Here is a 26634-nt window from a genome sequence, read left to right as displayed (position 1 = left end):
ATATATCTTACTCGTATAAGTAAAATTGGCTTGTTTTAAGTAAAAATACACTAATTTTAAGATATTGTAGGTTTATCTTGGTTAGATATTTTTTCTTGTTTTAGAAAATCTTGACAAGATAAATTTTCTTGTTCTGTTGGCAGATAATTTTTCTTATTTTAAGAAAATTGTACCTTATTTTTGTACTTTTTTTTCTTGTTTTTGAAAGGGGACTTTTTGCAGTGTACAAAGTGGGATTCAAACATAACACCTTGAAGCAGCTCTGTAATTCTCCAGCAAATTCGCCATAGAGGAGGATCCTCTCAAATCTTGAAATGCTTTACATAACTACTATAAAAAAACTTTTCCCAGTTAAAGGCAACTAATATTTGAGACCTCCTCTGAAAAACCTATAATTACTTATTTTAATAGTTCAAACAGCAAATATACCTTGAATTAATGCACAGAGAAAATTGTGTTAGCAATACTGAAGAAGCTAAAATCTACGGTCTGGTTATATTGCTGTAAACTTTAAACAATAAGTGTAAAATGAACAGGTTTTAGATGAGTTGTTGGGAAAATGCAGTCTTCGCTTCTCAGCTGTCTGCCATTTCGATGTCAACATCCAGCAAAGTTATTTCCGCTGTGGCCTAATTGTCAGACTCCCTGAATCAGTGTGGCACTCCATCAATCCATTTTATCTGAATTACAGCTATTGAATATTGCAGGCAGACCAAATATATCAGCAGTAACACAAATTGCTGTGTACCTTTGTTGTTTTCACCTTACAGCAGATATTTTCAGACCGTCGGGACGTCAACACATTATTTCTTTTTTGAACCACCTTAAGGCCACTCATAACACAATTTCTTACTTTTCTTCAAAAATATTTCTGCAACTCCAGAGGTAGAGAAGCCCTGCTTGTCTTGACATGCCCAGATTTTCTGTCAAAACTGTAGGGGTTTTTCTTGTCTGACATTGCATAAAAGCACCATTTTTATTTTTTTAATTCTGCACAACACTTGAATAAAAGTTTATACAGGTTCAAATGTGTGCTTTTTCTCTCTGAGTTTCTTGTAGAGAACATTTCTTAGTACTTTGCATCTCCTTATCCTCATCTTTCCGCCTTCTTTTGTCCCTCCAGGGTATATTTCAGGAACCGCTGGGTGAAGACCGTCCACCCGGTGGTCCAGCAGTACTGTCTCATCTCCAGCACACAGGTCACTTTCCAGATGCCCACAAGGAAGGACATCCTCAGGCACCGTGTTGTCGTGGTCACCCTCAGCACCTCCCAGTACCTCTGCCAGCTGGATTTGGAGCCTGGTAAGTCCAAAATAATCTTGAATTAAAGGAGCTGATTATGTTTTTTTTGTTTTTTTTATGTGACATTCCATCAGCCTTCAGTCATTTATCATAAAAATAAGAAAACTTGTTGGGGTTTTTTACCCCCTACTCTGCATGAAACTACCCCATATTTTGCAGTATATCTTGTTTTTCTATTTATAAGCTAGTAGATATACATTTTGTTAAAAACTGGTGCCTATTTTCAAACACACCTTTATGAGGGTCTTCACGCATTCTTTAATCCGTGCATCTAAAACGAAGGCTTTAAAATGTCTTAAATTCATTAAGGTAAATGTAAGTTGGCCTTAAATACGTTAATTGCAGATCTTGATATTGTCATGGCTGGACTATTTAATGCCAAATAGTCTAGGTAGGTTTTTTCCTCGTAGGACTTTTTTATCAGACAGAAGTTTGAGCCGTGCACAAACATAATCACACTGCTTTCTGTGGCTCATGCCAGTTAATGCTACCAGTAACAAGCTACTAATACCTGCATGCTAGCTAGCAGCTAACATATGGCTCCCCAACTAGCTAGCGACCCGTAAACCATGTGAGAACCACAAAGATCCCAGGACTTTCACAGTTTTGGTTCACTTCATTTCTTTTGGACATCTCTGTCGTGATATAGGTCTTAATTTTTATTCATAAAAATGTCTTAAAAGGTCTTAATTGGCAATATCAGCAAAAAAAGCTGCTCTGTGCATTGTACCTGCGTTATTGGTTATTCTTGTCACTTCGACAGTCAGCATTGGGAGATCGGATTGGAATTCATTTAAGTTGTTCCAAAGTCGTGGAAAACAAACCGATTTGTCGGCGCAAGCTAATAACCGGCACTAATGTATCAGGGGAGGGGGCTTTGTCTCTTGCCTGGATACGCCATCTGCTTGTTTCTAATGTATTGCACATCATTAGGCCTCCCACCCCATGTTGCATCTCTCCTGCTCTGCTGGCGTTTGGTGATGAAAATCGACAGGAAACAAGGCAACGGAGGGATTGCGAGTCTTCTAAGTAGCAGTAACGGATCTTGTGATGGAAACTCGGCTCTTAACTTTTCTTCCATCTTTGATAAAGCATTTGATTGGGCGTTAATGCATTTCAAGAACTGCAGGATATCAGAAATCATGTCATTCCCCTGACATTTCTTAATGGTGTGACGCTGATATCAGTTGCGATTGACTTGCTTTTTTTTGACTGCTTGTGTTTCTTTTCGTTCATTGCAATGTTTTCACCATTTTTATGTGGTAGAATCTTAGCTACTGAAAATATGCATCATATGGATATTGAAGACCAAAACTGACTTTTTTAAAACTTTGTATCATGTTATTAGCTGGAAAAACTGAAACTAAATTTGAAGATTTTGGTCTTAATGTAAAACTTGACTTGTTTGATCATGATTTTTTTCAAACAAAACCAAATGAAGGGTGATTTGCTTAGAACTATTTGACTCTAAATTTAGTATATTTTACCCGTAAGCTGACATTTACCCTTGTTCTTCTAAATGCCAGTTCTTAAGCAGGATGTCAGACATGCAGAGAACAATTTGCACTGTTCCAATTGGCTCATTATCTTAAAGTGAGTAAAAAAAAAAAAATAAAAAAATCTGTTTTGTTGTTTCTTTCCTGCAGATGCAAAATGAGTTAAAACCATTTAGTAAAAGCAGCACCGTGTTCCTGGAATCAAGCAGCAGCTTTAATAGACAATTCTGTCTGTGGCTTTTCTTAATTTGGCGAATGGCCACAATCTGTTTAGTCCATTTAACGATTCAACTATAACGCTTGACTTTTTGCTGTTTTACCAGGAAGTCCAGATTGATTATTCTGTTTCATTTAAATCTGCTCGTACTTTTGGAGTTTAGAAGCCGTATTTCAACCATTTTTCATTCAAAGAGACTGAAAATAATCTCTGTTGTGGTTGTGTTAACTCTAAATAAGTTAAGTCACTCATATATTAGAGTCACAGGCGAGAAACGACCTAAACTGAGCAACTTTGTTCAGTTTAGTGCTTAATGTATGTTTTAAAATCCCAATTACCCTTATGTTTCATTTAATACAGCAAGAAAAAAAAAACATGTCCTAAAGTTGCTACCAGAATTCTCATTTCATTATTTTCACAACGGACTTTAATCGTGTCCTTCGTGGTTTCACCAGGATTTGACTCGTTGGAAATGAAGTGATCAAGATTTCATGCTAAATATTGAATCTTTTTTTTATATTCATATTCCACTTTGTAGCAGATTTTTTCCCCTTTTGGAGTACTACCCTGCATTTTCTCTTAAATTATTTAAGTTCTGGCTGTAGCGCAGTCTTTTGAGTGTGTTGCGTAATTTGCAAGCTAACTTCAGTTTCTGGCCAGTGGAGCATCATTTGCATCGAACAAAAAGTTGATGTGTGTATAAACTGTTATCAGTAATTTATAGGCTTCATTAACTGGATATGATGGATGCAGCACAGGGAACATCGCCTAATTCTTATTGAATCGCCTTGTTTAATTACCTCAAACGAAGAAAAGAACTTGAGGATTTCTTGTTTCTGTCTGCCTTCAAGAGGATTATTGATATGTGTGAAATATGCAATTATCAGCTGGCAGAACATACTCACCAACTTTTGTTTCATTAGGCAACACATCTAGGATTTTGTAATCATTTTGCAGTCAAAATCTGATTTTGTGGCGCTACTTTAGAAATGTTTGCAAGGAATTTTGTGATATTTCTTCCCCATTAAACCCCTTCCAAAATATGTGTTGAAGAAAAAAAGATTAAAAAAAGAAAACAAGCTGACAAACTGAACACCAACATTTTTATTCTTTAAACAACTTACTGACACAATCCATATCCTGAACAGTTTAACATAGTTAGCTGTAACCTGCTTCCAGTAACTTATGCTAACAGAATAGACTAAAATTAAGGCCTTAATTAAGTCTTAAGTTGTCTTAAAAAATTCATAAAAATGTAAGTTGGCCTTAGATTTTTGTTAAATCTAAGGCAGAGCTATTTATTCTAAATCTATGTAGTTTTTTTTAATTTCTGTAAAAAACATCAAGGAAGTTGCAGACATCTTCATTCATCAGGTGGTTGAGGCTACTGCTAACTAGATGCTAATATACCCTCAGTAGTTAGCTAGCTAACTTTTTTGCATCTTATCATCTAAAGTATAAATTTATCGCTCGTTGCCTGGATGACGTCTCTTCTTTGCCATTGGCTTACTTTCTGCTGGCGGCCTGTCCGAGACTAGGGGCTTTCTGTGCAGAAAAGCTCAGCACTCTGCTATAGACATCGCAAAAATATTCAATTGTCTTTAAAAAAAATGTCATGATACAGGTCTTAAATTTAATTCATAATGGTTTTTTAAAAAGGTTTTAAAAGCCATAAATTTTAGTTGGTGAAACTGGCAGAAACCCTTTTGTGCATAACTTAAATATAAATTGAGTAAAAAGTTATTTTAGTCTATTTGGGTTTTTTGTAGGCTTAAAGTTAAAATCTTATCGGCCTCACACGGGTGTCAAAGTCTTACATTTAGCCTCAAACTTGCTGAATCCTTTCAGCTCAGCTGAAACGGTTAATAATCAGGCTGTTATTTCTGAAACAGGTATAACATATAAACTCCTCCTGTCAGATTACATCTACTGTATATTTACATACATCTACTGTATATTTACATATTTATCAAACTCATGTAGTACAAAATAAATGAGATAAATGATTCAGGTTGTAAACAAGCCTGGTTCAGAACATCTATAGTCCATGTATATATTTATAGGATTTGAGACTTTGGGATTTTACAGCTCGGCTTTAAAGATTCCAGTCTGTAGTTAGGCTTGTGTCAAAAACTAAAAAGTATTTCTCTGATCTGATATTAAGTTGGGTCCTAAAGCGTGTCAGACCGTGCAGCAGAAACCACAATACATCAGACGGGCTCTGCAATTTTACACATACAGAATCATTTATGACCAATCTGACAAACCTTTTTTACAAGCGTGGATTTACAAGACCTGGTGTGGCTTCATTCACAGACCTCTGCCCAGACTTTCCAAACCTCCCCTGACCTAATATAGGGTCGGACGGTGTTTCGAGGGGCCGCACGATTAGAAGAGAGAGTTTTCTCTTCTTTCTGATTTTATTCACATCTGCTTATGAACTCTCCCTTTCACCCCTAAATATTATGCTGTGGTTTTCTCCAAATGCAAACTTCATTATTAGCTCTGTAACGTGTAGAAAATGTAATTTGGACCTCTAATAATGAGATCCATTCCCCCGACGCCGGTAGCTGTTTCTAAGGTGAAACATCAAGCGCCATGTTCCTCCTGCCCGTCTCCCAACATGTTGATCATAAGGGCCATATTTTTCCCCCTCTTGTCTTCTGATTAATCTCCCCTTCCTTGCCTGGAGGGGGGAAACATTCCCATCCCTACCGTCTCCTCTACATCATTTGTAAGCTTTTATTGGGTTGTGTTGATGTGGATTGAGGCTTCCCGTTCAATGCAGTTTGTATCAGGGGGTTAACAAAAATCTGTTGGACTCTGTAACTACAGCACAGCTTTTCCGCACCGTGAGTCTGATTGGAAAGTTAAACAAGTTCTAGAACAATGTCGCTCACAGCGAGCTCTGGCAGGAATTGTTTGGAGATGACGGTCCCCACGTGTAACACTAACAAGACGTGTGACAGGCTTGGCAGATGTCGCCGCAGTTTCACCTCGATGCATTTGTGCGCAAAAAACAGATGTTTGCTGCTTTGTCTATGATGAAAGATTCTTCAGACTGGCACTGTTTTTGCCAGATTTTACAGTGGAGCTAAAAATGCCCAGAAGCATGTTTGCATGCATTCGTTTGTTCGACGGGTTCTGCTAAAGACTAAAAACTCCTTTCCATATCCGATCGCCCATCCTTTTATAATTTTATTCTAGACATGTTTGTGGTGCTTGTTTACTTTTCTGACAACCCAGAAGTTTTATTTTATTTTTTTAGCTGTCACATTTCATGTCTGCATGCACCTCCCTGTGAAACCGGTTCAGCTTTAGAGGCTGTTCGCTGGTTGTTATTCAGCCTCTCTGGGTTTTTTTTTTTCCTTTCTTCCCCTCCACTCCTTGCTCCAGCACTCATTTGCCATGCCGTTTTATCTCCCCCACTCATGCTGCCGAGCACCAGTTGAGCTTTTGAAATCGGGGTTCAACCCTTCTCTCTATAAAACCCCTGCCTTAGGTTTGCAGGACTGGTTAAATGAGAGTGTAGAACCATCTTAGAGCCCACAATGAAAACAGAATGTAAAGATTTAAGTGCTAATGTGTGTGTTTGCACAAATTGACGTCTTAATTAAGCTTCTTCTCTATTATCAAATCTCTCTCTAGCTGGTTATTGTCTGGTTCAGTGTTGGCCGAGCTGGGTCTGCTTCCATCAGCACTGTTTGGTGTGAATGTGTCGGATTATGGGCGGGTTGTAAGTGTTCAAGAGCTGTAGTCATTTTGAGTTTTTACTTTTGGGCGGCCAGTTTCTCTGGAGTCTCTCAGCATATTTGTTTGTTGCGGGTTGCCCTGTCCAGTTGACAATTGATAAAAATGGTTTGGACCTCAAAGTTAGCTTCAGTGGTTTAATCTTAAGGTTTGATTTTTAAATAAACAAAACAACCCCTTTTTTTTTAAACACAAAAATAAAAAAAATAAATAAAAATTGGGAATATATTGCAAAGAATGAGTGGCGTCCTTTGGTGTTAGGCTTGAAATTTAAACCCACAATGGATTAATTTGACTCTAGAATGTTAATATGTCTCTGTTTGGTAAACTTTGGGTAAGAAAAACTTTCCTACCCATTTGACTCTGCAGAATTTTTCTCCATTTTTTTTCCCCCTCCAACACTTTGAGGAACAGAGGCTAAACTAGTAGTTTGTGTTTTTTGTTTTTTTCTCCCCAAAAAGGGTTGTTCACCCACATCCTGTTGGATGAAGCAGCTCAGGCCATGGAGTGTGAAACCATCATGCCTTTTCCTCTTGCTAGCAAGACCACCCGCATCGTGCTGGCTGGGGACCATATGCAGGTGAGACCGGAGGATTTGTATTACTGAAAATAAAGTTTGACTTAATGCTTGGTTTTACTTATAAACTCAATTTGCACTACATATTGCTCACTATGAAATGCTTGTATGTTTTTATTTTAAGTTAAGAATTTGATATTAAAAGAAAAAAAAAAAAGAATTTGGGACATTTGTTGCCTTCTTTGAGTTTTCCAGTCCACAGATAACAGAAACAAAGACTTTTGTCAGTCAAGCTTTCTGCATGAGCAAAAGGAATTAAAAACCTAATTTTCCTCATCCTGTGATTTCCAGGGAGTGCACAGTATTATCTGGGAGGGCGGGATAAAGACACAGTGAGAGTCTGGCATTGAATAATTACTTTTTACAAACTCCGTCTTTATTCCGTTTCAGTCAACACGGAGCAACGGGATGCAAACGCAGGATTCAGTTTGTTACATCTCTATCTTCCATTTGCTTTTCTAACCTGGAAAACAGGTTCTTTGTATTTGCAGAGGAAGGAAAGTGGTTTCCTTTTATTTTACTTTGTCCATTTAGTAGTTTTGTGTGACCTAATTTAATATTCATAGAAGACTGTGGCCTTTACTGATTAAATCTAACCCAATGTTAAATAAAGATTTAGTCTAATACCTATCTGATTTGTATAAAAAGGGGTCAAAGTAGAAAAGGTCAAACATTTTTGATACTTAACCTCAAGTTGAAATAGAATTTGAGGTTCAGGTTGACATTTTTGCTCTGTTTTTCAAATCCTTTTTCTTTTATTATTGCTTCTAAGATTAAATGAATCAAATGCTACCAGTCGTCTGGTGTACAGTTGTAAAGTATTATTCAGCAGTTCTGCTGTTGAGCTTGAAAAAGAAATCATTTTTTATTCAGAAAGCAGTAAGCATGTCAGATATTTCTTTCAGTAAACAGACTGTATCCAAAGTAGGGGTGCACCGATTGCAGCTTTCTGGCCGACCGATTTATCGGCCGGTGTTTTACTGAAGTGATGTAATTTTATATTTTTCTTGTCGACCTTGTTTTTAGCTTCAACGCTTCGGTGAAACGGAAAGCATAATGGACTTCATTTTGCTTTAACGAAATCAAAGTCCTTGGGTGACACTTTGAAATGAACCAAATTTCCCTTTTCCTCTGTTGCCTTGCAGCTCAGTCCGTTTGTGTACAGCGAGTTTGCACGGGAGCGCAACCTGCACGTGTCACTGCTGGACCGGCTGTACGAGCACTACCCCCAAGAATTCCCCTGCCGCATCCTGCTGTGCGAGAACTATCGCTCCCACGAAGCTATCATCAAGTAGGTGTGAGCACTCAGCGCTGCCGGCAGCGAATCAGTTCTGGGAAAGTCGATATTAAACAAGGCAGTGGGAGGTTCTGCTTATTCTGAATGCCGACGTTACGGAGCAGAGTCTACCAGTGGAATAAAGATGTACAGACATGGTGGGAGAGCAGTTCTCACTCAGTTTGGTTGTTATTTATATTTGTAAAGAATTTTTCTCATACAACAAACATACATTGTCACAAGTTATATCCTCTCTTCTTGTCGATTGTCACAGGGAAGTACATTTAAATTTAAATATAACCGTTTCATTGTATCAGGGTGTTTTCACCAACATGGTATAACAGGATCTGAAGGATTTTATTACAAATGAAAAATTACTTTTGCGATAACATGAAGGAAGCTGTTTTGCTAAACATGTTTATGATTGAGATTTTGATATACGGAACATGGAAAATAGTGGAAAGAAAATGTAGACTCACTTATTTTAAAATCAGTCACTATTTCAGGCATTACTAAGAAAGATTTTCCTATTTATTCAGATAAAAATATTTTATTATTAAGGATGTTGTCTGAAAGAGTAGACTTCACAGGTGTAGACATTTTTTTTAATTATTTTTTTGTTCACATTCACATTTCAAACCTTGACCGTTTCACATTTAGCAGTGAGTAGTTTCTCCTGTGTTACACTGGATGTCCACGCATCCTAAAAGTATTAAAAATAAAAATAAACTTTCGGCACATTCTTTAATTCATGCATCTAAAATTAAGACATTAAAATGTCTTAAATTCATTAAAGCAAATGCAAGTTGGCATTAAATACGTTATCATAGGTTTGAAATTTTGTTTTGGATGAACTATTTAATCTTGCTTATTTCATGTAGACTTTACTGTGATGCAGAAGTTTGAGTTGCCCACTGACATTTCACTCACCTTGTTAAGCCAAGTAAAAGCTACTAATGCTTGTTTGCTAGCTAGCTTTTTGTATCTATCTAAATTTACGTCCGTCTTCACCACTAACTCGCATCTGTTGCCAACTCATACAGCTTTGGCCAAATAAAAAAAAAAAATCTATTTCTTTTGTACATTTCTGTTGTAGTCTTAACATTTTCACTTTTAAAGATTTGAGTTTGTGAAACCTGTTTAAATTCTGTTACAATTAAACCATGTTGAGTTTGTTGGCAAGGAGCAGTTCTGCATCAAATCACTTTAAGCCTTAATATGCAGTCATGTGTCAATTATTTACTTTAGTTTTAATGAGAAATATTCATTTATGAACTTCATATTCATTTCCTGTCTTTCCTGACATCCCTCTGTTTTTTCTTCCCAAAGCTACACATCCGAGTTATTTTACGACGGGAAGCTAATCGCGAGTGGGAAGCAGCCGTGCCATAAGGATTTCTACCCGCTGACCTTCTTCACAGCCAGAGGAGAAGATGTCCAGGAGAAGAATAGCACTGCCTACTACAACAACGCAGAGGTACGATTTGGAGCATTTCTACTTCATGCAGTTATGTGATGAAACAAATATTTCCATTGCTTTAACATTGTCCTGCAAGTGTAATTTAGATATTTCTTCTTCTAAGCCTACAATCCATTCTTGTTTTACCAGTGTGTCCGCTCACCTTTAGAAAAAATCTTAAATTTGTGTATTTAAGCTTAAGGTCTTAAAATGTGTTTTAAAAAGTAACTTGGCCTTAAATATGTTAATTGCATTGATGTCGAGATAACATTTATCTCACATTATCTATGCATTTTTTCTCTTTTTCTTGCTGGACCTTTCTGTCAGGCAAAAGTTTGAGTCACACTTCTGTAACTTGAGACAGTTGCAGCTAACGCTCATTTTTGTTAGATGTTAAAATACTAGCAACTATAAATTTGCACTCACAGATAAGTGCAGATTTATTGTGAGTTGACTGGTCAAAGTTCGTGCATTTCTGTGCAAAAATAGGTCTTAAATTCCTTTCATTATGGTCTTAAAAAGCCATAATGAAATTCACACTGCAGGTTTCAAATTTGAGTTAAAACCTGCAGAAACCCTGTCTACAGATCCGCAGTCTGAATTGGGCTCTGAGCATTCAGTGAGGGAGTTTAGAAGCTTTTACTTAAATGTGTATGTATACATTTACATTTACAGTTGTATAGCATATTGTAGTTCAAATTAAGATGAAATTTTAAAGAAAATTTAAAAAAAACTCACTAACTGAATTCTGACTAATATAAATAATTAACGGATTTGATTGTTATATTTGAAGTGATTTCGTATCTTGGAATTTGGAAATAAATGAACTTTTGAATAAGCTTTACGCTTTCAGAATGATTAGATTTTAAGGTCAGCTCGACTCTGAACCAAAAATGCTTCTCTTCATATTCCAGATATTTTTCAGCTCGGTCAGCACTGATATCCCAGGTTTTACAGATCGTCTGCTTTCATTAAACCACAGCTTCCTGTTTTGATGGACCTTCTTTGATCCCTCACCGCTATGCAAGTCATAAAAGCGCCCTTTGTTCTTCAAATATATATTTTTTTACGTTGCCTTTTAGGCTCTGCGAGAAAAATATCCACAAATTTGCTCAGTGCTATTTCAGGTCGGGTGCATGTAAGGCATCATGGTGTGAAAACAGCATGGTGTCGCCTCCTTTTCTTCTCATAAGTCTCATTTCAGGGTCAGTGAAGTCAATTTAAAAAGGGGGGGGATTTATTTTTATTCAATAAAGGCCTTTTTGAAGTCTATTGAAACCAACAGTGTGTCTCTATGTCTGGACTAACATGGTTTCTCTTGATAAGCAATAAGAAATTAAAACAAAAGAATCTTGATCAAAGTAAATTAAACCAAAGGCAACATGATTGGTTACTTTTATTTTGCAAAAAAAAAAAAAAAAAAGCAAAAATGTGTCATTGCTGCTGAAATATCACTGATTATAATGATGGGAGAGAGATGATCTGAAATGATCAATTGTGATGAATCACTTTTTGAAATAATCAACTAATTTAGTAATCGATTAATTGTTAACTGGAGACTCAGGAAAAGGTCAATTACTGAATGAAAAAATTCATACATATTGCACATAAGGTTTAACAAGCATTTGTCATTTTAAATGTTCTACCCAGAACTCCTCCAGTGGTACAGTTTCAGCTTCATCTGGTTCAAATTATGTTAAAGAATAAATAAATAAAAACTCCTATTAAGCAAATCACAAATTAATCAACAGATTAACCTTACAAATTATTGATAAGTCGAGTATAAAAGGCTGAGCTTTTCACATGTTGATGTTAGAAGTACTTTTTACCCGCAGATGCATCCTTTGCTACAAATAATTAAGCGTTCACTAAAAAACTAAAAGAATATGTGATTGAAATTTAGGCAGTAAAATCTTTCTCTTCTTTAAAAAAATAAAATAAAATCATTTGTATTTTATCCGATTCTCATCTTGTATAAATGAAAAATCTGCAGAATGTGTAAAATTGTTTTAATGCAGTTAATCACAAGAATAATTGAAAGAATCACCAATTCCAAAACTAACGGAGCCTTATGTTTGTCTTTCAAACATCCACATTTTGGTCGGTTGAAGATGCTGTTTTCTCTCTACCATTCGTGTTTAAACATAACAGCTTTAACATACATCTGCTTAGCTGTCTTTTTCCCTCTCTTTACAGTCTTATTCTGTTCATATTCAGCTAAAATAAATAACACAGAATTATTGTGTGAGCTGAAATATTTCAAGTCTCTTGTGGTGTTGAATTTGAAGCCCCGTTGCTGATGCCCCCGATCACTCCGTAGGTGTTTGAGATTGTGGAGCGGGTGGAGGAGCTGCGTAAGAAGTGGCCGGTGGCCTGGGGGAAGCTGGACGAGGGCAGCATCGGGGTGGTGTCGCCGTACGCCGACCAGGTTTTCCGCATTCGTGCCGAACTCCGAAAGAAAAGAATGCACGAGGTCAGCGTCGAAAGAGTGCTCAATGTCCAAGGTGAGCAAAACAAAAAGAGAAGTTTTAAATGACACAGAAAATTAGCCATGTTAACTAGTCCGTGTACTAATCTTTACCTAAATGGTGTGGTAGTTTTCTTTCTCTAGATTTGTCAGAATTATTCAGTGAGTTCGCCGTTAAAAACAAAGCAGAAAAATAAAGAGAAGCTTTGGGTGAAAATGGCAAATATGTCGTAAAACTTTATTCTTTACGGTATTTTATTCTGGTTTGTCAGTGGCTCCATCTTTCTTTGCAATCCTGAGACTTGGTGAGAATTGAGTTTCTTTTGCTTTTCTCTTTTGCTCTGGCTTGTGTTGCATCCAGCTGCTTTGTTCATGTCTCATTATTCACACCATTGAAGCAATGCGCAGCTTGCAGACAGGACAGAAAGTTTTCTTAGCACTTGGATTTTACATTTCTTGCACATATAATCTCTGTTTTATCAACAAGCTCTGGAGTTGGACAAATATTAGAGTATCATGTCAGTTTTTCTGCAAATGTGATCATGTTGTATTCTTTTTAATACAGCAACAAGCACTAGGGCAATATTACCAAATTTGACCCTTTATTGAATAATAGTGATGGCTTTTTTTCTGATACATCTTGGCTAACATTTAAACCTGCTCTGTAGCTGAATTAATAACACAAGATTAAATGTTTTCTCTGTTGCTAAACCTAAATGTTTTATTGGATCCTGCTGGATTGATGCATTGCTGTAAAATAACCAATGTACTAATAGTAAAAAAAAAAAAATATATATATATATATATATATTATTTTTCAGGTAAACAGTTCCGGGTGCTGTTCCTCAGCACGGTGCGGACTCGGCATACCTGCAAGCACAAGCAGACGGCCATCAAACGCAAAGAGCAGCTGGTGGAGGATTCGACCGAGGACCTCGACTACGGCTTCCTGTCAAACTACAAGCTGCTCAACACGGCCATCACCAGAGCCCAGTCCCTGGTCGCAGTGGTGGGAGACCCCATAGCGCTCTGCTCTGTGGGACGCTGCAGGTAATCCCTTCAAATCTGACATTTGACAGATTTAACGCCCGTTATATTAAATGTAAGGTAAAAACTGATGCTCCTGCATAACAGACTAAATCTTACTGTAACATTGGTGTTAAAAGTGTAAATTACATTTTTGTTTAATTTTATTTAAAAAAATAGCTCATTTAATGTTTTTCCGTAATACGTCAAGCATTTGTTAACATAAAAAATAGTACTTTTATTCATTTATTCCAAATGAATATTGTAATCCTCTTAAAGAGATTGCAATACAGAGATTGTCTAGTTGTTGAAAGATTAACTTTGGTCCTAATCTTCATAAAATCAAGACAATGATGAACAAGCCTGAGCATCCTCTTCTTCAGACTGTTATTCCACAACAAATCTTTGAAGAACATTGTGTTGCATTTAGTTTTCTTCTGGGGTTGGATAAAGTATTTTCAAATTGAATTAATTTTAATACAACAACGATTACATTTGGAATTAATCTGATTTATCTCAACTTGGATAAATTTGCTCCTTTACTTGGATATGGGCTGTAATTGATCCAACATGCTGCCGGCTCATTGTTTGAATTGATGTGGGCCCGCCTCCACAACCGTCTCCATAATGGCTGCGGTTTGCCAGCGCTAGTCAAAACAACATGTCAAGGATTTCACTGTCTGGATGTTGGCAAATGTCAGCCTATCAGCATCCAGCCAGTAAAATTGATGCGATTAGGAGGAGCGTGCCGTTTACACAGATTTCCAGCAACGAAAGGTCGAGGTCAGCGGCGCAGCGGAAACTTCGCTTTTAAAAACAGCAAACAGAAAGATGCTTTGATTTTTAACGTGCATTTAGAAGTGGCTTAATTTTCGTTCTTGGTTTCTTTCCAGAAAATTCTGGGAGCATTTCATCTCAATCTGCCACGAGAACTCCAGCCTGCACGGCATCACCTTCGAACAGATCAAGGCTCAGCTGGAGGCCCTGGAGCTCAAGAAGACGTACGTCCTCAACCCGCTGGCCCCGGAGTTCATCCCTCGGGCCCTCAGGCCCCTTCAGGGACACCAGTCTTCCTCACAGGGCCTTCATCCCCACCATCATCCTCATCCTCAGCACGGTCTGCCTGCCTCCAACAAGCAGGCTGCACAGCATCACCAACAGCAGCAGCAGCAGTCCCCTCCAAAGGTATTGAGTTTTTTCGTGGAAATCCTCACAGCTGGTAGAAAAAAGAAAAAGATCCAGCAACAGTTTCTATTGTTTATCTTAAAAGCTATAAATTACAACTTAATCCCTTTGGTTTCAGATTATACTATTAGTTATTGATGAAGTCATAGCGGTGATTTAGGATCTCAGCTATCAGAAGCAAAAACTTTAGGGAGAGTTCACTTTAACACACGTTGGATCAGTCTTTGGTTGTACTTTTATACTTAAAGTAGATTTAGTTTTACTTTAAAATATGTAAATGTTACAGGACAGTTTAATTTTTTTTTGTTTGTTTTTCTGTTAATATTTTTAGTAGAGAATTAGTGAGAAGTTGAGTGGTCTGCTACATTTTTCAGTTTTAGCGAACACCAAATTATCAGAAACTTTTTTTTTTAGTCTTGAATGCCCAAGCCCTACCAGGTGAACAACTCTCTTCAGTCTGGATGTTGTTACTTAAAAACGGGTTTTATGTCAGTATCGGGAAGGTTTTTTTTAAACTGATGTCAGATGTAAGAATCAATATCGAGACTTACCTCCAATTTGTCCAGACTATGAGAGAGAGCAAGATGTTGATCAAATAACATGAAGACTGAGAGCAGCACATTCTTTTGAGCTTTAAACTATCATAGAACATAGAAATATTGGAGTTTTAGGTAATTGTCTATGTTCTCTATATGGAGTTACTACACTGAAACCACTGTTGGATGCTAAATAATAATAAAAGTGTGTTTTTAGTTTAGAGCTTCAGAAGTATCACAGAGTTTTCTTTAACGTAGAGAATAACGTCATCTCTGGTTCTAACATCAATATTTTAGAACTGCTAAAGGCAAAACATATTTCCAATGTGATTCTTAAAAATAAATCAGAACTGCCTGAAATTTGCATAAACAAACCTTTACCAAAACAACAACAACAAATAAAAAGGTTGGAGAATCGATGAAATTCTAAGCAGTTCAGCTTTATTGTTTCACTTTTGCACAATTTTATGCAAAACTGCAGCAGAGCCCCTGCTGGGTTTTCTTCTCCGACTCTCAAACTAAAAGGCAGATTTATAAATTGATTTTGTTTTTGGACATTTTAAACCAAAATCTGAAAAATAAATGAATAAATAAACATTTCTTTTATGTGTAGTTTAATCTGGAAAATATTGTAGGACTAGTTAGATATTTGGTCATATTTTTATGCTTTAGCAAATCAGCAAAGAAATTACCATAATAATGCAACTTCTTGCAAATAGAAAAAGAAAAATTCTCTACGCTTTCTGAAGGTGGGAAACAAATTACAAATCTGCTAAAAAGTCCATGTAATTTTCACCACAGGAAATGATTTTATGATTACCAATTTGTCAGCCAGGAATGAAGAAAAAAAAAAAAAATCAGACTGGAAATCAGCGATGTGTTCCACATAAGGTTCTCTTATTAGATTGTTTGGCTGGGTTTAAATCGTCTTTGTGTGGCTGTCTGCTCTCTCCGCCTGCCCTGAGGTAAAGGTTAACGAAATCAGCAGAGCTGCCAACCTGCTGCCATCACCCACTGGGCCTAATGAGCCCCGGCTCCGGCAGCCAGCTTTAGGGATAAACACACACTTCCGCTCTGCTCTTCCCTCCCTGCGCTGCTCACTTCACAGCTCTCTGAGACACGGAGCTGCCTGTGAGAAAACTACAGAGCGGACGCTTTCTGTCATCGCACCGTGAACATTTAACAACCAGGGCATTCAGATTGCATCGAATTTAATACAAGTTATTCTCCAACGTTTTAAAAATGTCCATCTGTCTTGTATTACTTAAAAACATCGGCTTTTCAAGAACCAGGTTGTAACTTTTGTTTGTGTAGGTCTTATTATAATTTTGCGGCCAATTTCCTGTCTGAACCTTTTTTTTTAAAATATCCGGTTAATATTTATTTTAATGATTTGGATATCACTTGGGGAAAAAAAATCTAAATTAAAAAGATGTAATTCTTGCAAGTTATTCGTGTTAAAAACCACATCACACTCAAAATTCTGCCACAATAAATCAATTAATCGCATGATAAATTAAAAGAAACTCAATAATTTTTATTTGCTTGATTTTTCTCTTCTCTCTTTTTACCAAAAACTGAATGAAAAAACTCTTCAGTTCTTTTGTCTCAAATAGAGACAAAAGAACTCTATTTTGTCTCTATTTGTTGTTTGTTTTCTTGATTTATTTTGAATATTTAAAATGTCTTCCAGTTCCAGTGTTTAAATGTTTGTTACAATTTAAAGTTTATTGATACTTGACAATGTGTTCTTACTTTATTATGCCATTATTACTATTATATTACTTGAAAATGGCATCAAAACAACTAATATTTATTTCAATAAATTCTGGGACAATTTACCTTTTAAGAAAATGTGTTATCATAACAGGCCTAATCATACTCTAAATGTAAATAATAATAAAAAAAACGGTTGCTGTAAAACAGGTTTTGTGTGATATTGCTGTAAAACAGATATGGCATTTTAAACTAGCATTTAGCTTCTCATATTAGCATTTCATGTCATCCGTAGAACATGGTCTGTCCTTACCTTAACCTCTTAAAATCGATGCATTCTACATGTTCAGAGATGGCTGTAGAAAGCTAAAAAATAAGACTTGTACTCAGCTCTGACTTCCCGTTATCTCCTGAAAGTGTTCCCCTCTCGTATTGAATGAATGAAAGTTGGAGATTTCCCAACATGTTAGTTTCTTTTCTTTTTCTGGCTTCATTTTAAACACCTTACCGTTAACAAAAATGGCTAACTTTATTGCCTGTACACAAGTTCACAGACTATAACATTCCTCTGACATAATGGTGAAAAAAACAAGGATTACAATATGACAAAAGGAAAAAAAAATACTCAATGGGTCAATATGGGAGAGTGCTGTTACCATGGCCACCTGGAAGGCGTGGTGCGTTTTAGGAGATCATATTGTGGAGTTTCTAAGCGGTCAGTAGTGCCGATCATGGTACTATCAATTGTTTAAATGGTGGGAAGGTTACATAAAGTTGAAATTGTGAGTAAGGGTGCACCGATGGGCCATTTCTTGGCACCAGTTTCGTCAGTCTTGGGTGATTGGTTGATACTTGAACATGGAACTGGTCTTATCCACCGATCTTATCTCCACAAAGACCTTAAAATCAGCTACTGTCCCTTTTTGCTCTAACCAATGGTCACCCAACAAAATGTAGCAACTTTGTTTCTATATTTGGCAACTTTTCAGACTTTAAAAAATAAATTAAAATCAACATCAACCAAAATCAGAATCGGTAGGTCAGGCTTTTTAAAGATTGGTAATTGGCCAGAAATCTTCAGTTGGTGCACTTCTGGTTGTGACCGCTCTTTATTAGACACTCAGAACCATAAGGTAACTAATCTGCTTTTCTGTGTCATTTTACTGTCGCTGTACTCCTGCTGTCCTAAGTAACTGTGGTTTCATAACTAATTGCTTTGCTTTCCTGTAGGGGAAACAGGCGAACCACACAGAGCACCTCCCACCTGATGGATACGGTGAGTATCAAATGCCCGTGTGTTGTTAATATTACCGAACTGTGTGTATTTGTAATGAATGGTCTGTTTAGGTTTATTTGGGATTTGTACCTGCCCGCATGCCGTTTTTATTGGCAAAGAAAATAGTCAAGAACAACAAACATGCAATTAGATCATTTCCCTCTAAATGAACCCAGCGTGGGCTCTCTGATGCAGCAGCCCAGATGGATACACACAGGCCTGAGGCTGCTGACACCATCAGAGCGAAGCAGCCAACAACACAATAATCTTCCTAGGGAACCACAATAAGTTTGTCAGCAGGCTGCACTAGTCTTTTAGACTTCTAAATAGACCTGTCGCGATAAACAATAAATCAATTAATCGCGCGATAAATTAAACCTATCGACCTCATTTTAATTATCGGCTTTATCGTCTCTTCCTGCCTTTTTTTCCTTCTATTGATGACACTGAATGAAAAAAGGCTCACCTCCGGTGCTCTGCAATGACCCTCCCTTCCTCAGTGTAATGTTCAGTGCACACTACATGAGTTGTTGGCCCATTTTCAAAACCTGAGAGACAGATTAGCCGACAGAAATCCTAGGTATAACGGTTCGATTGGGTTCGATCGTGCCATGTGGTGTCCAGCCACATGGGCACAAAATGATGCCATGAGTCCAGTTAAGGACCAGGCATTAATCAATGCTTTACTAGAATCTACCTGTGATGCATGTGGCTAGAGTCAGCGTAAAGTCCTGACYGAATGAAAATCATTGTAACCTATTTATGTCACGTTAACGAAGAACAGCTGAAAACTTACCGGGTTTATCAACTGAGGTAGCAATTTGGCTCCAACTCCTCTCCTTATCATTTCTATATTCTTAGCACGAAATGTTAAATAAATGTTAATGTTGTTTCTAAATATCATCTCCGATGTCCGCTGGACTTCGTGTTGCGCTGTCAGCTGTTTGGGATTCCCCTCATAATTTCCCCTCAGAAAGCACGGAGGAGAATCCGCGCTTTCTGATTGGCTACCTGTCACATTTAGCGTTAAGCTCCCAGTCGGGGAAAACCCCTGATATAGATCGGAACGGCCACGACGATCTACTGTAACACACCGCACAATACAGGATGATCGGTTATGAAATCACCAGCGACAATCTTAGATCGGCCAACGTACTAAGATTTTCGTAAAGAGAAAATAGGGCCAAAAAAATCGTGTTGTATGAACTACTGCATTAGATAGTGGGATGTGCTCATTTTCTCTATTTAAATCTAGAGATTACTGAATGGCAATACAGACTTCATAATTTGCACTCTTTTGATTGGATGCAGTATTTATTTCCACTTTGGCTTTATGTTTAGTTTTTATTCAAGTATGTTTTTTGTTAGTGGAGACTGAGAATCCATTTTATTTTTGTTTTTGGTTGTTTTGTTTGTTTAGTTTATTAGTTCCAGTGTTGTGTTCTTTTGAAAATAAAGTGCATCTATCTATGGCAGGAAATCACGTGCTCATTTCCATTAAATCAGTGTTAAAAGGTCTTGAAACAATATTATCGTTTATCGCAATAATTTTTTTGACAATTAATTATCCAGCAAAATTTGTTATCGTGACAGGCCTACTTCTAAAAACCAATCTGTGAAAGTCTAAAATCTGACTCCGTGTAGGGAATGAGGCTGGTTGCATTTTGAAGGTCAAGGTGCTGCTGCTGCTCATGAGCGTAGGGGGAAGAAAATGAAGTTAGAAAACAATTTTTGCTATGATTAAAATCTTTGCATTGGCAAACTTCATTTCTTTGTTCTGTCGTAAGAATGTCGTCTGTCCCACTTTACATCTGTCCTTCCATCTATTTTGGCCATGTGGCTTAAAAATAAAATTTTTCATACCGGACCCGATTTCCGATTTTAATCGACTTCTTTCTCACAAAACAGATTTTAAAAAATGGTAGAAAATATTTTCAAAAAGTGGCTTTTATTGTCCCACCTATGAGTTGCACAATGGAGCATTAGGACCAGGTTACAGGATTTAAATGTTATGTTTTATAACATTCCTCATTTTAATTTTTCATTATTTTGTGTTCCATTTGTCTCAAAATGACTACTTCATTTTCCTAATTTTATGACTTTATTTTTGTAATATTAAAACTTTATTTGGCATTATTGCTATATGACTTTATTCTTGTTATATTATGACTTTATTCTCGAAATTAAGAAAAAGAAAATCTGGTCCTAATTTTCCATCGTAGTATCAACTTGAATTCAAAGTCCAAACAAACAGAAACTGTAAACATGCTTGTCAAACAAGATGGCAGCCAAAAAGCGTGCTGACATCACGCTGAACTGTGGAAACCAAAAGAGTGCATTGGTGAAAAAATAACCCAATTTTCCAAAAATGTAATCGTAATTGTTCAATTCGATGAAATTGATTTCTATCTATTGGATCCTTTCTCTAATCCATCCATTTATCCCGTCTGTTTTTTTTTTTGTAGATTTTGCATTTAATGTTTGATCTAGACAGAAATCTCTACTTTACATTTGTATTATTTATGTCTTTAGATTTTTTTTAAACCACTAAATTGACCAGAAAACCTCAACGAATCTACTTCTAGAAAAGTTTGTAGTTTGAAAAATGGCCATTGTCATTAAAGGAAGTCCATTCAAGTGTATTTCTTTTTATTTAATTGTATTCCTTTGTCACCCTTCACATTTTAGTGCAATCCAGCCCTGCTGTGTTGATGGGAAACCCCATCCGAGCCTTCACGCCCCCTCTGGGTGCCGCGCCGGCCGGCATAGGGAAGTCGCCCAGCCCCGTGCAGCGCATCGACCCGCACACCGGAGCCAGCATCCTCTACGTACCAGCTATGTACGGAGGAAATGTGGTCATGCCCATGCCTCTGTCGGTACGTTTCCCCCCCAATAACCTGAAATGGTCATCTGCTCCCTCACTGCATTGCAGTGCACCAGCAAAAAATCTCTTTGATCGGTGATTTAGTGTTGTCGTCCTTAGTTGCCCTGGCCAGGTTACCAGAACCGCTTTGCTGTGGACCCTCGCATCATGAGCCACCCGGCGGCCATGGCCTACAACTTAAACCTGCTTCAGCCGCAGAACCGAGGCTCTCCCATCCCTTATAGCGGCGTCGCCCACCCCTCTCCTTTAGGACTGGCCCAGCTCAGCCCAGAGAAGGACCTGCAGGCCGACCTCATCAGGAACGGTCTGCTTCTCTTGTGCTTAAACTTCAGACCAATCAGCTGCCGCTGCAAATAAACTGTAAACGAGAAACACTTGAGTTGACTGAAGGTTATGTTGTGACTTCTAGGTAAAGTAGACGGATGCACAAAGGTCGAACAGACGCGTCTTCAGACGCCAGAGAGGAAAAACGCAGACATAAGGGAAAAACAGGCAGGTTTACCCATTAGTCGATTAAAGTGCATTTATGTTTTGTGAAAGCTCCTTTATTATTACGCTTATGTTAAAGTCCATTTTTGTGTGTTTTTGTTCAGGGAGACTTAGACATCAGTCAAAGTCGAAGTTTAGATTCCCAACCAGAGGGTCTGGTTGGCTTTCCGAACGCTCTGCTTCACCGAAAAGACCCTTCATCTACCCAAAGATCCCTCAACTACCACCTGGCACCGCCCAGCCCAGCTTTTCCTCCGCACCCAGCCGGCGGAAGAACCTTCCCCCAACAGTACCCCGTTCCTAGACTTCCCTACCGGGTCGGCCAGCCTCCACATCCAGGGATGCCCCAACAGAATCAGCAGCAACAGCTCAGTCCTGCCTTCACCGGTGGAAGCCACGCTTCCTTCTTCAGCGGCTCCGTGGCCGCTCACCGATCCGTGCAGTCACCCACCGTGGACGGGGCGGAGTCTTCGGGGGCCGAGGAGATGAGCGGCACCGTTAGGACTCACATGGGCCACCAGGGGGCGCAACACCCAGGCCTGCCACAGCACAACAGGGTCAGCAACTTTGGGGAGGATGGACAGGATGGAAGTCTGGTGGACGGTTTAGGTGGGTTAAAAAAAAATGCTTTCATGTCAGTGAGAAAACGTGAAATGCTTGTGCATCGAAAGTGGTAGAATGCTAATATAATAAGTGAAAAAAACTACCATGTGACTGGCTTGGTCAAATCTCAGGCAAAAACAAAATGGTGCATTAGGAAAAACAATAGATGCAACACTCGAGGCGAAAAATAAAATATTTGACCATTTCAAGTCACTTAAGTATCAAATCTAAAATGTATGCATGTAAAATTAAGGCCTTTAAATATCGTATGTGAATTTAAAGAAATCTAAGATGCAAAAGTTTGATGTCTGTGCAAGTATACACCTGCTGCCTAGCTAGTTAGCTGGAGCTAAGTTGAAGCTAAAACTAGGCCATTGGATGAGTTCTGGGTGGAACATGTTTACAGACAAATGGTTTTTTTTAAATCTTAAATACAAATGTATATATTTCTGTACAGTTTTGGCTTCATTACTGCTCTGAGTATGAAGTTCTTCTAGCAAACTGCCTTCTTTCTAAGTCTGTATACTCCAGTTAACGATTAATCGATTACTAAATTAGTTGACTACTATTATAACGATCAACTAATCACTTAAAATTTGATTAATCGTTTAATTCCTTGTTTGAGTAAGATGTGATTGGCCTTTTTACTAATGTATTGATTTGAAATGCAAATAAGTAAATGATTAAAATTCACTGAGTCAGTGCTTTTCAAATGATAACATTAACCAATCCCACATTTTTTAACCTTTCAGACCTCCAGAGTCCCCTGACTTTAGAAGCGCTGAGCCAGCAGCAGCAGGCGGCCAGACTGGGCCAGTGGGGGGAAGCAGCAGGCCCCTTCCTCCAGGGCAGTGTTGCCTTTCCTCTGCCCCAGCAGCTCGCCCACCTCGCTCAATCTGGCATGGCTCGCTTTCCCCCTCAGCTGCTCCGGGCTGCTACCTGGGGGCTTAGTGCCAATATGGACGACGAAGCCGTTTCCTCTGCCACCGCGGGTCCGACATGCTCCAGGTTAGCCTTAGTCTAAAAAGTGTTTTTTCTTCTTTTTTTTTTTTTAAGTGTTAATCATTTGAAATATCGTGTTTGTGTTGGATTGGACACAATCCTGAAGTCAAATTTCAAATAAAAAAAAAAGTCTGTCACGTTGCTTTAAGGTACCCGGGCCTTTTGCGAGAGATGCCCCCCCAGGAGCAGCCGGAACCGCGGGAAGCGACCGAACTGCAGCCGCCGCCTCAGTCCCGCCTGCTCCAGTATCGACAGTCCCAGACCCGTGCCTCCGGCGAGCCCTCGTCCTCCTTAGCCCCCCTGTCCAATCACGCTGGCCCCTTCCCTGCAGGACTGTACTCCCACGAAAGCGGCCGGAACCTCCTCAACGAAAACCTTCTCAACAACCCGACTCTGCAGCAGCAGCAGCAGCACCCGGGGAACCCACTGTACAACGCTGGCAGCTACCCGAATCAGCCACCAGCGCAGTCCGGTGGCAGCAGCCCCCCACCATCGAACGTGAAGTATCTCCTGCAGGAAGCGCAGTGGTCCCACGGCGGAGCGGCGTCAGTGTCCCAGCAGAACCACCTCCTAGGGAACCAGAGCCATAGCCTTCTGTACGGACTGCCCCTGATGGCTCACCCCAGCAGGCCGGAGCAAGTGCTGATGCAACTACACCACCAGCAGCAACAGCAGCAGCAGCAGCAGCAACACCATCAACAGCAACAAAATCAAGGCCCGGACTCTGAGTCCTACCACCCTCTGTCCCCTAGAACATCAGCAGCCGCAGCCCTGCACAGCGTAGACGAGGTACGCCTGCTTACTTTGTCGTTTTGCACCGATCCACTTACTTTTTCTTCCCCATTCCGAAGTCTGAGGTTTAGTAACAGCCGACACCGATTCAGAAAAACCGGGATCAATTGACTTATAACGTTTCTTTTTTAAAAATTTTTTAATATTTTTTATTAAAACAAAACAGCCACATCTCTGAACATGTTATCATTGCTGTTTGTTATACGAGATAAAAATGACATCATTTCCCTTAATATAAATCTAATTTCCGTCATGATTTAGTTCTTAAATTTCATTCATAATGGTTTTTTTAAGGTCTTGAAAGGTTTTGTGTTTAATACCTGAAGAAACCCTGAATTTTATTAAAAAGCTTTAAAAGAAGAGAAAAGCAAACTCGGCTCCAGCAAGTCTTTGTTCTTGGATTTGTTCAGGTTTACTGAATACCTTGAATAAATTGTCGTTCCAAATTTTATAATTTAGCTTCACTATTATACCAAAAACAGGAAGCGTTCTTCTCTTTCTTCATTTTACCCTCATCCTTTGTTTTTTTTGTTTTTTTTTTTAACTTTCTTTTATTACTACATCTTTGAGGTGCAGAAGGAAAGCGATTCCTTTTTTAATTGCTGTTGCTGTAATAATTTTCTTTCTGGGTTTTCCGTTTCTTTTAGAAATGCACCGATTCACCTTTCATTTGATAATTCTGCATCAAATAAAACACTTAAAACCTTGGTGAAACATAAAAATAACACAACTTAATGTTTTTTTTTAGTCGGAGCAATTAGGAGTAAAACAGCCAAATTAAAATTAAATAAATTAAAATCTTGACTACCTTGGTCAAATGTAAAAGTAAAACTACAACAAACCTTTCAATTTTTTTTTCAGAAAGTTATTTTAGGGATTCTAAATATGATGTAAAATAAATAATAAATCATGGCGTCATTCAGACAACAAAGTTAGAATCTGACTGAATAGAACCGCCCAAATGGAACAGGCACATTGTCACTAGTATCCAATCTAGAATTTTTTTTTTTCGTTTTTTTTTTTTTTTTTTTAGAATATCCGGACCAGTAGACATTAATACAGGATCGGTGCATCTATACATGTTCCTCCCCTCTTTAAATAAGCTGCCTGGCTGTGGATTCTAGATGAAATCTCCCGTCAGTGTCGTGTTGAAGCCGAGTCCAGGCAGATAAATATAACCTTCCTGCTCCTCCACCCTTCCTTTCCCTCGCAGTATGAACCGAGAGGTCCGGGCCGGCCCCTCTATCAGCGCCGCATCTCCTCCAGCTACCCGGATGAATCATCTCCAGCCCATCCCTGTCATCCCGAGCCCCAGGATCACCCGCAGCAACCGCACGGCTCCTACAGCTACCCCCCCCACGACCACCTCTGGCCCAGCAACGGCGGGGGTCCCGGTCCATTCCAGAACATTCCATGCAACGGAGCCAGCAAACTAGTTCAGCATCGTGAGCTTCTAGGTGGGCGTGTGTGTGTGTGTGTGCGCGTGCGCTTGTTTCTAATACCTTGTGGGGACCATTTTCCTGACACTACGTTTGAATTCCTGATTTCGTTACCAATGCAAGTTTTGTTTTCTGAGCTTGAAAAGTCAAAAATTTACAAAACGGGAAATAAATGGTCTAAAATTGAGATTAAAATCAGAAATTTTCTATTAAAAAAATCTACAAATTTTTGACTTTTGAAACTCAGAAATTCCCAAATTTTCTGACTAGAAATCTTCAGAGATTAATCTCAACATGTCAGTTTTTTGCCGTAAATTTACTCCTCCTTTTTGTACCTACAAATGACCATGATACATTGTCGTAGATTTCAGTTCTTGATTTCATTAGCACCGTAAGTTTTTATTATCGTTTACCTTCTCCCTCCTGCAGCTTCAAAAGTCCATCGTCAGACGGACGAGCAGGTGAAGGCGGAACCGGCCGGCACTCAGCAGCAGCAGGCGCATCCACACAACCTCAACTCCCTTCAGCACCAGTTTCCCCCTCTGATGCCCAATAAGAAGCAGCAGCCACCACCGCCGCCGCCGCCGCCACCACAGCCCCCGACAGAGCCCACCCAGGGGGCTCCCAATTTAGTAAAGCCGCCCACCATGTCGTACGCGAGCGCCCTCCGAGCGCCTCCCAAACCGAGAGCCGTTCGACCCGAGCAGGCGAAGAAGAACAGCGACCCGCTGTCCCTCCTGCAGGAGCTGAGCATCGGAAGCTCAAACGGTAGCAATGGTTATTATTCTTACTTTAAATGAGAGCCGACTCTCACGTAGTAAGTAAAGCGGAACAACAAAAAAAGAAAAAGGAAAAAAAAAATTGTAAAAGTTTTGTAAAATTTCAACAAAAAAAAAATATAGTGGAAAGTGCATTTTAAAGAATTGTTTGTAATGGTAGATTTTAGATTTTTCTTTTTTTGATTCTTTTCTCTTTTATTTTAACTTCAGATTCTTTTCTCTCCTGACATATCTGTGAAGAAAGTCAGTATATATATAGCAAATGCATTACTGGTATATATATACATACTCATTATGTATATATGAATATATACTTATATTATCTACACTTGTACATGTACGTAATGCTTAGAAAACAAAAAT

General features: G+C 38.6%; 1 protein-coding gene across 1 annotated transcript in view; it reads left to right on the top strand.

The window, feature by feature from the left end:
- The window catches only part of helz (helicase with zinc finger), a 57467-nt gene extending 31132 nt beyond the window's left edge, over positions 1 to 26335 (top strand). The window contains exons 18-33 of the mRNA XM_008419790.2: positions 1124 to 1302; positions 7227 to 7345; positions 8488 to 8633; positions 9948 to 10095; positions 12398 to 12581; positions 13366 to 13594; positions 14464 to 14755; positions 18238 to 18283; positions 20972 to 21159; positions 21267 to 21471; positions 21577 to 21659; positions 21761 to 22265; positions 23012 to 23267; positions 23411 to 24050; positions 25267 to 25510; positions 25922 to 26335. Of these exons, the coding sequence (XP_008418012.1) occupies positions 1124 to 1302; positions 7227 to 7345; positions 8488 to 8633; positions 9948 to 10095; positions 12398 to 12581; positions 13366 to 13594; positions 14464 to 14755; positions 18238 to 18283; positions 20972 to 21159; positions 21267 to 21471; positions 21577 to 21659; positions 21761 to 22265; positions 23012 to 23267; positions 23411 to 24050; positions 25267 to 25510; positions 25922 to 26292 (3835 nt within the window). The 3' untranslated portion in view covers positions 26293 to 26335. The remainder of the gene's footprint in view (positions 1 to 1123; positions 1303 to 7226; positions 7346 to 8487; positions 8634 to 9947; positions 10096 to 12397; positions 12582 to 13365; positions 13595 to 14463; positions 14756 to 18237; positions 18284 to 20971; positions 21160 to 21266; positions 21472 to 21576; positions 21660 to 21760; positions 22266 to 23011; positions 23268 to 23410; positions 24051 to 25266; positions 25511 to 25921) is intronic.
- Positions 26336 to 26634: the final 299 nt, after the last annotated feature.

This window comes from Poecilia reticulata, linkage group LG1 (genome assembly GCF_000633615.1).
Source record: "Poecilia reticulata strain Guanapo linkage group LG1, Guppy_female_1.0+MT, whole genome shotgun sequence".
Taxonomy (NCBI): Eukaryota; Metazoa; Chordata; class Actinopteri; order Cyprinodontiformes; family Poeciliidae; genus Poecilia; species Poecilia reticulata.
This window is presented reverse-complemented; position numbering and strand designations above follow the sequence as displayed.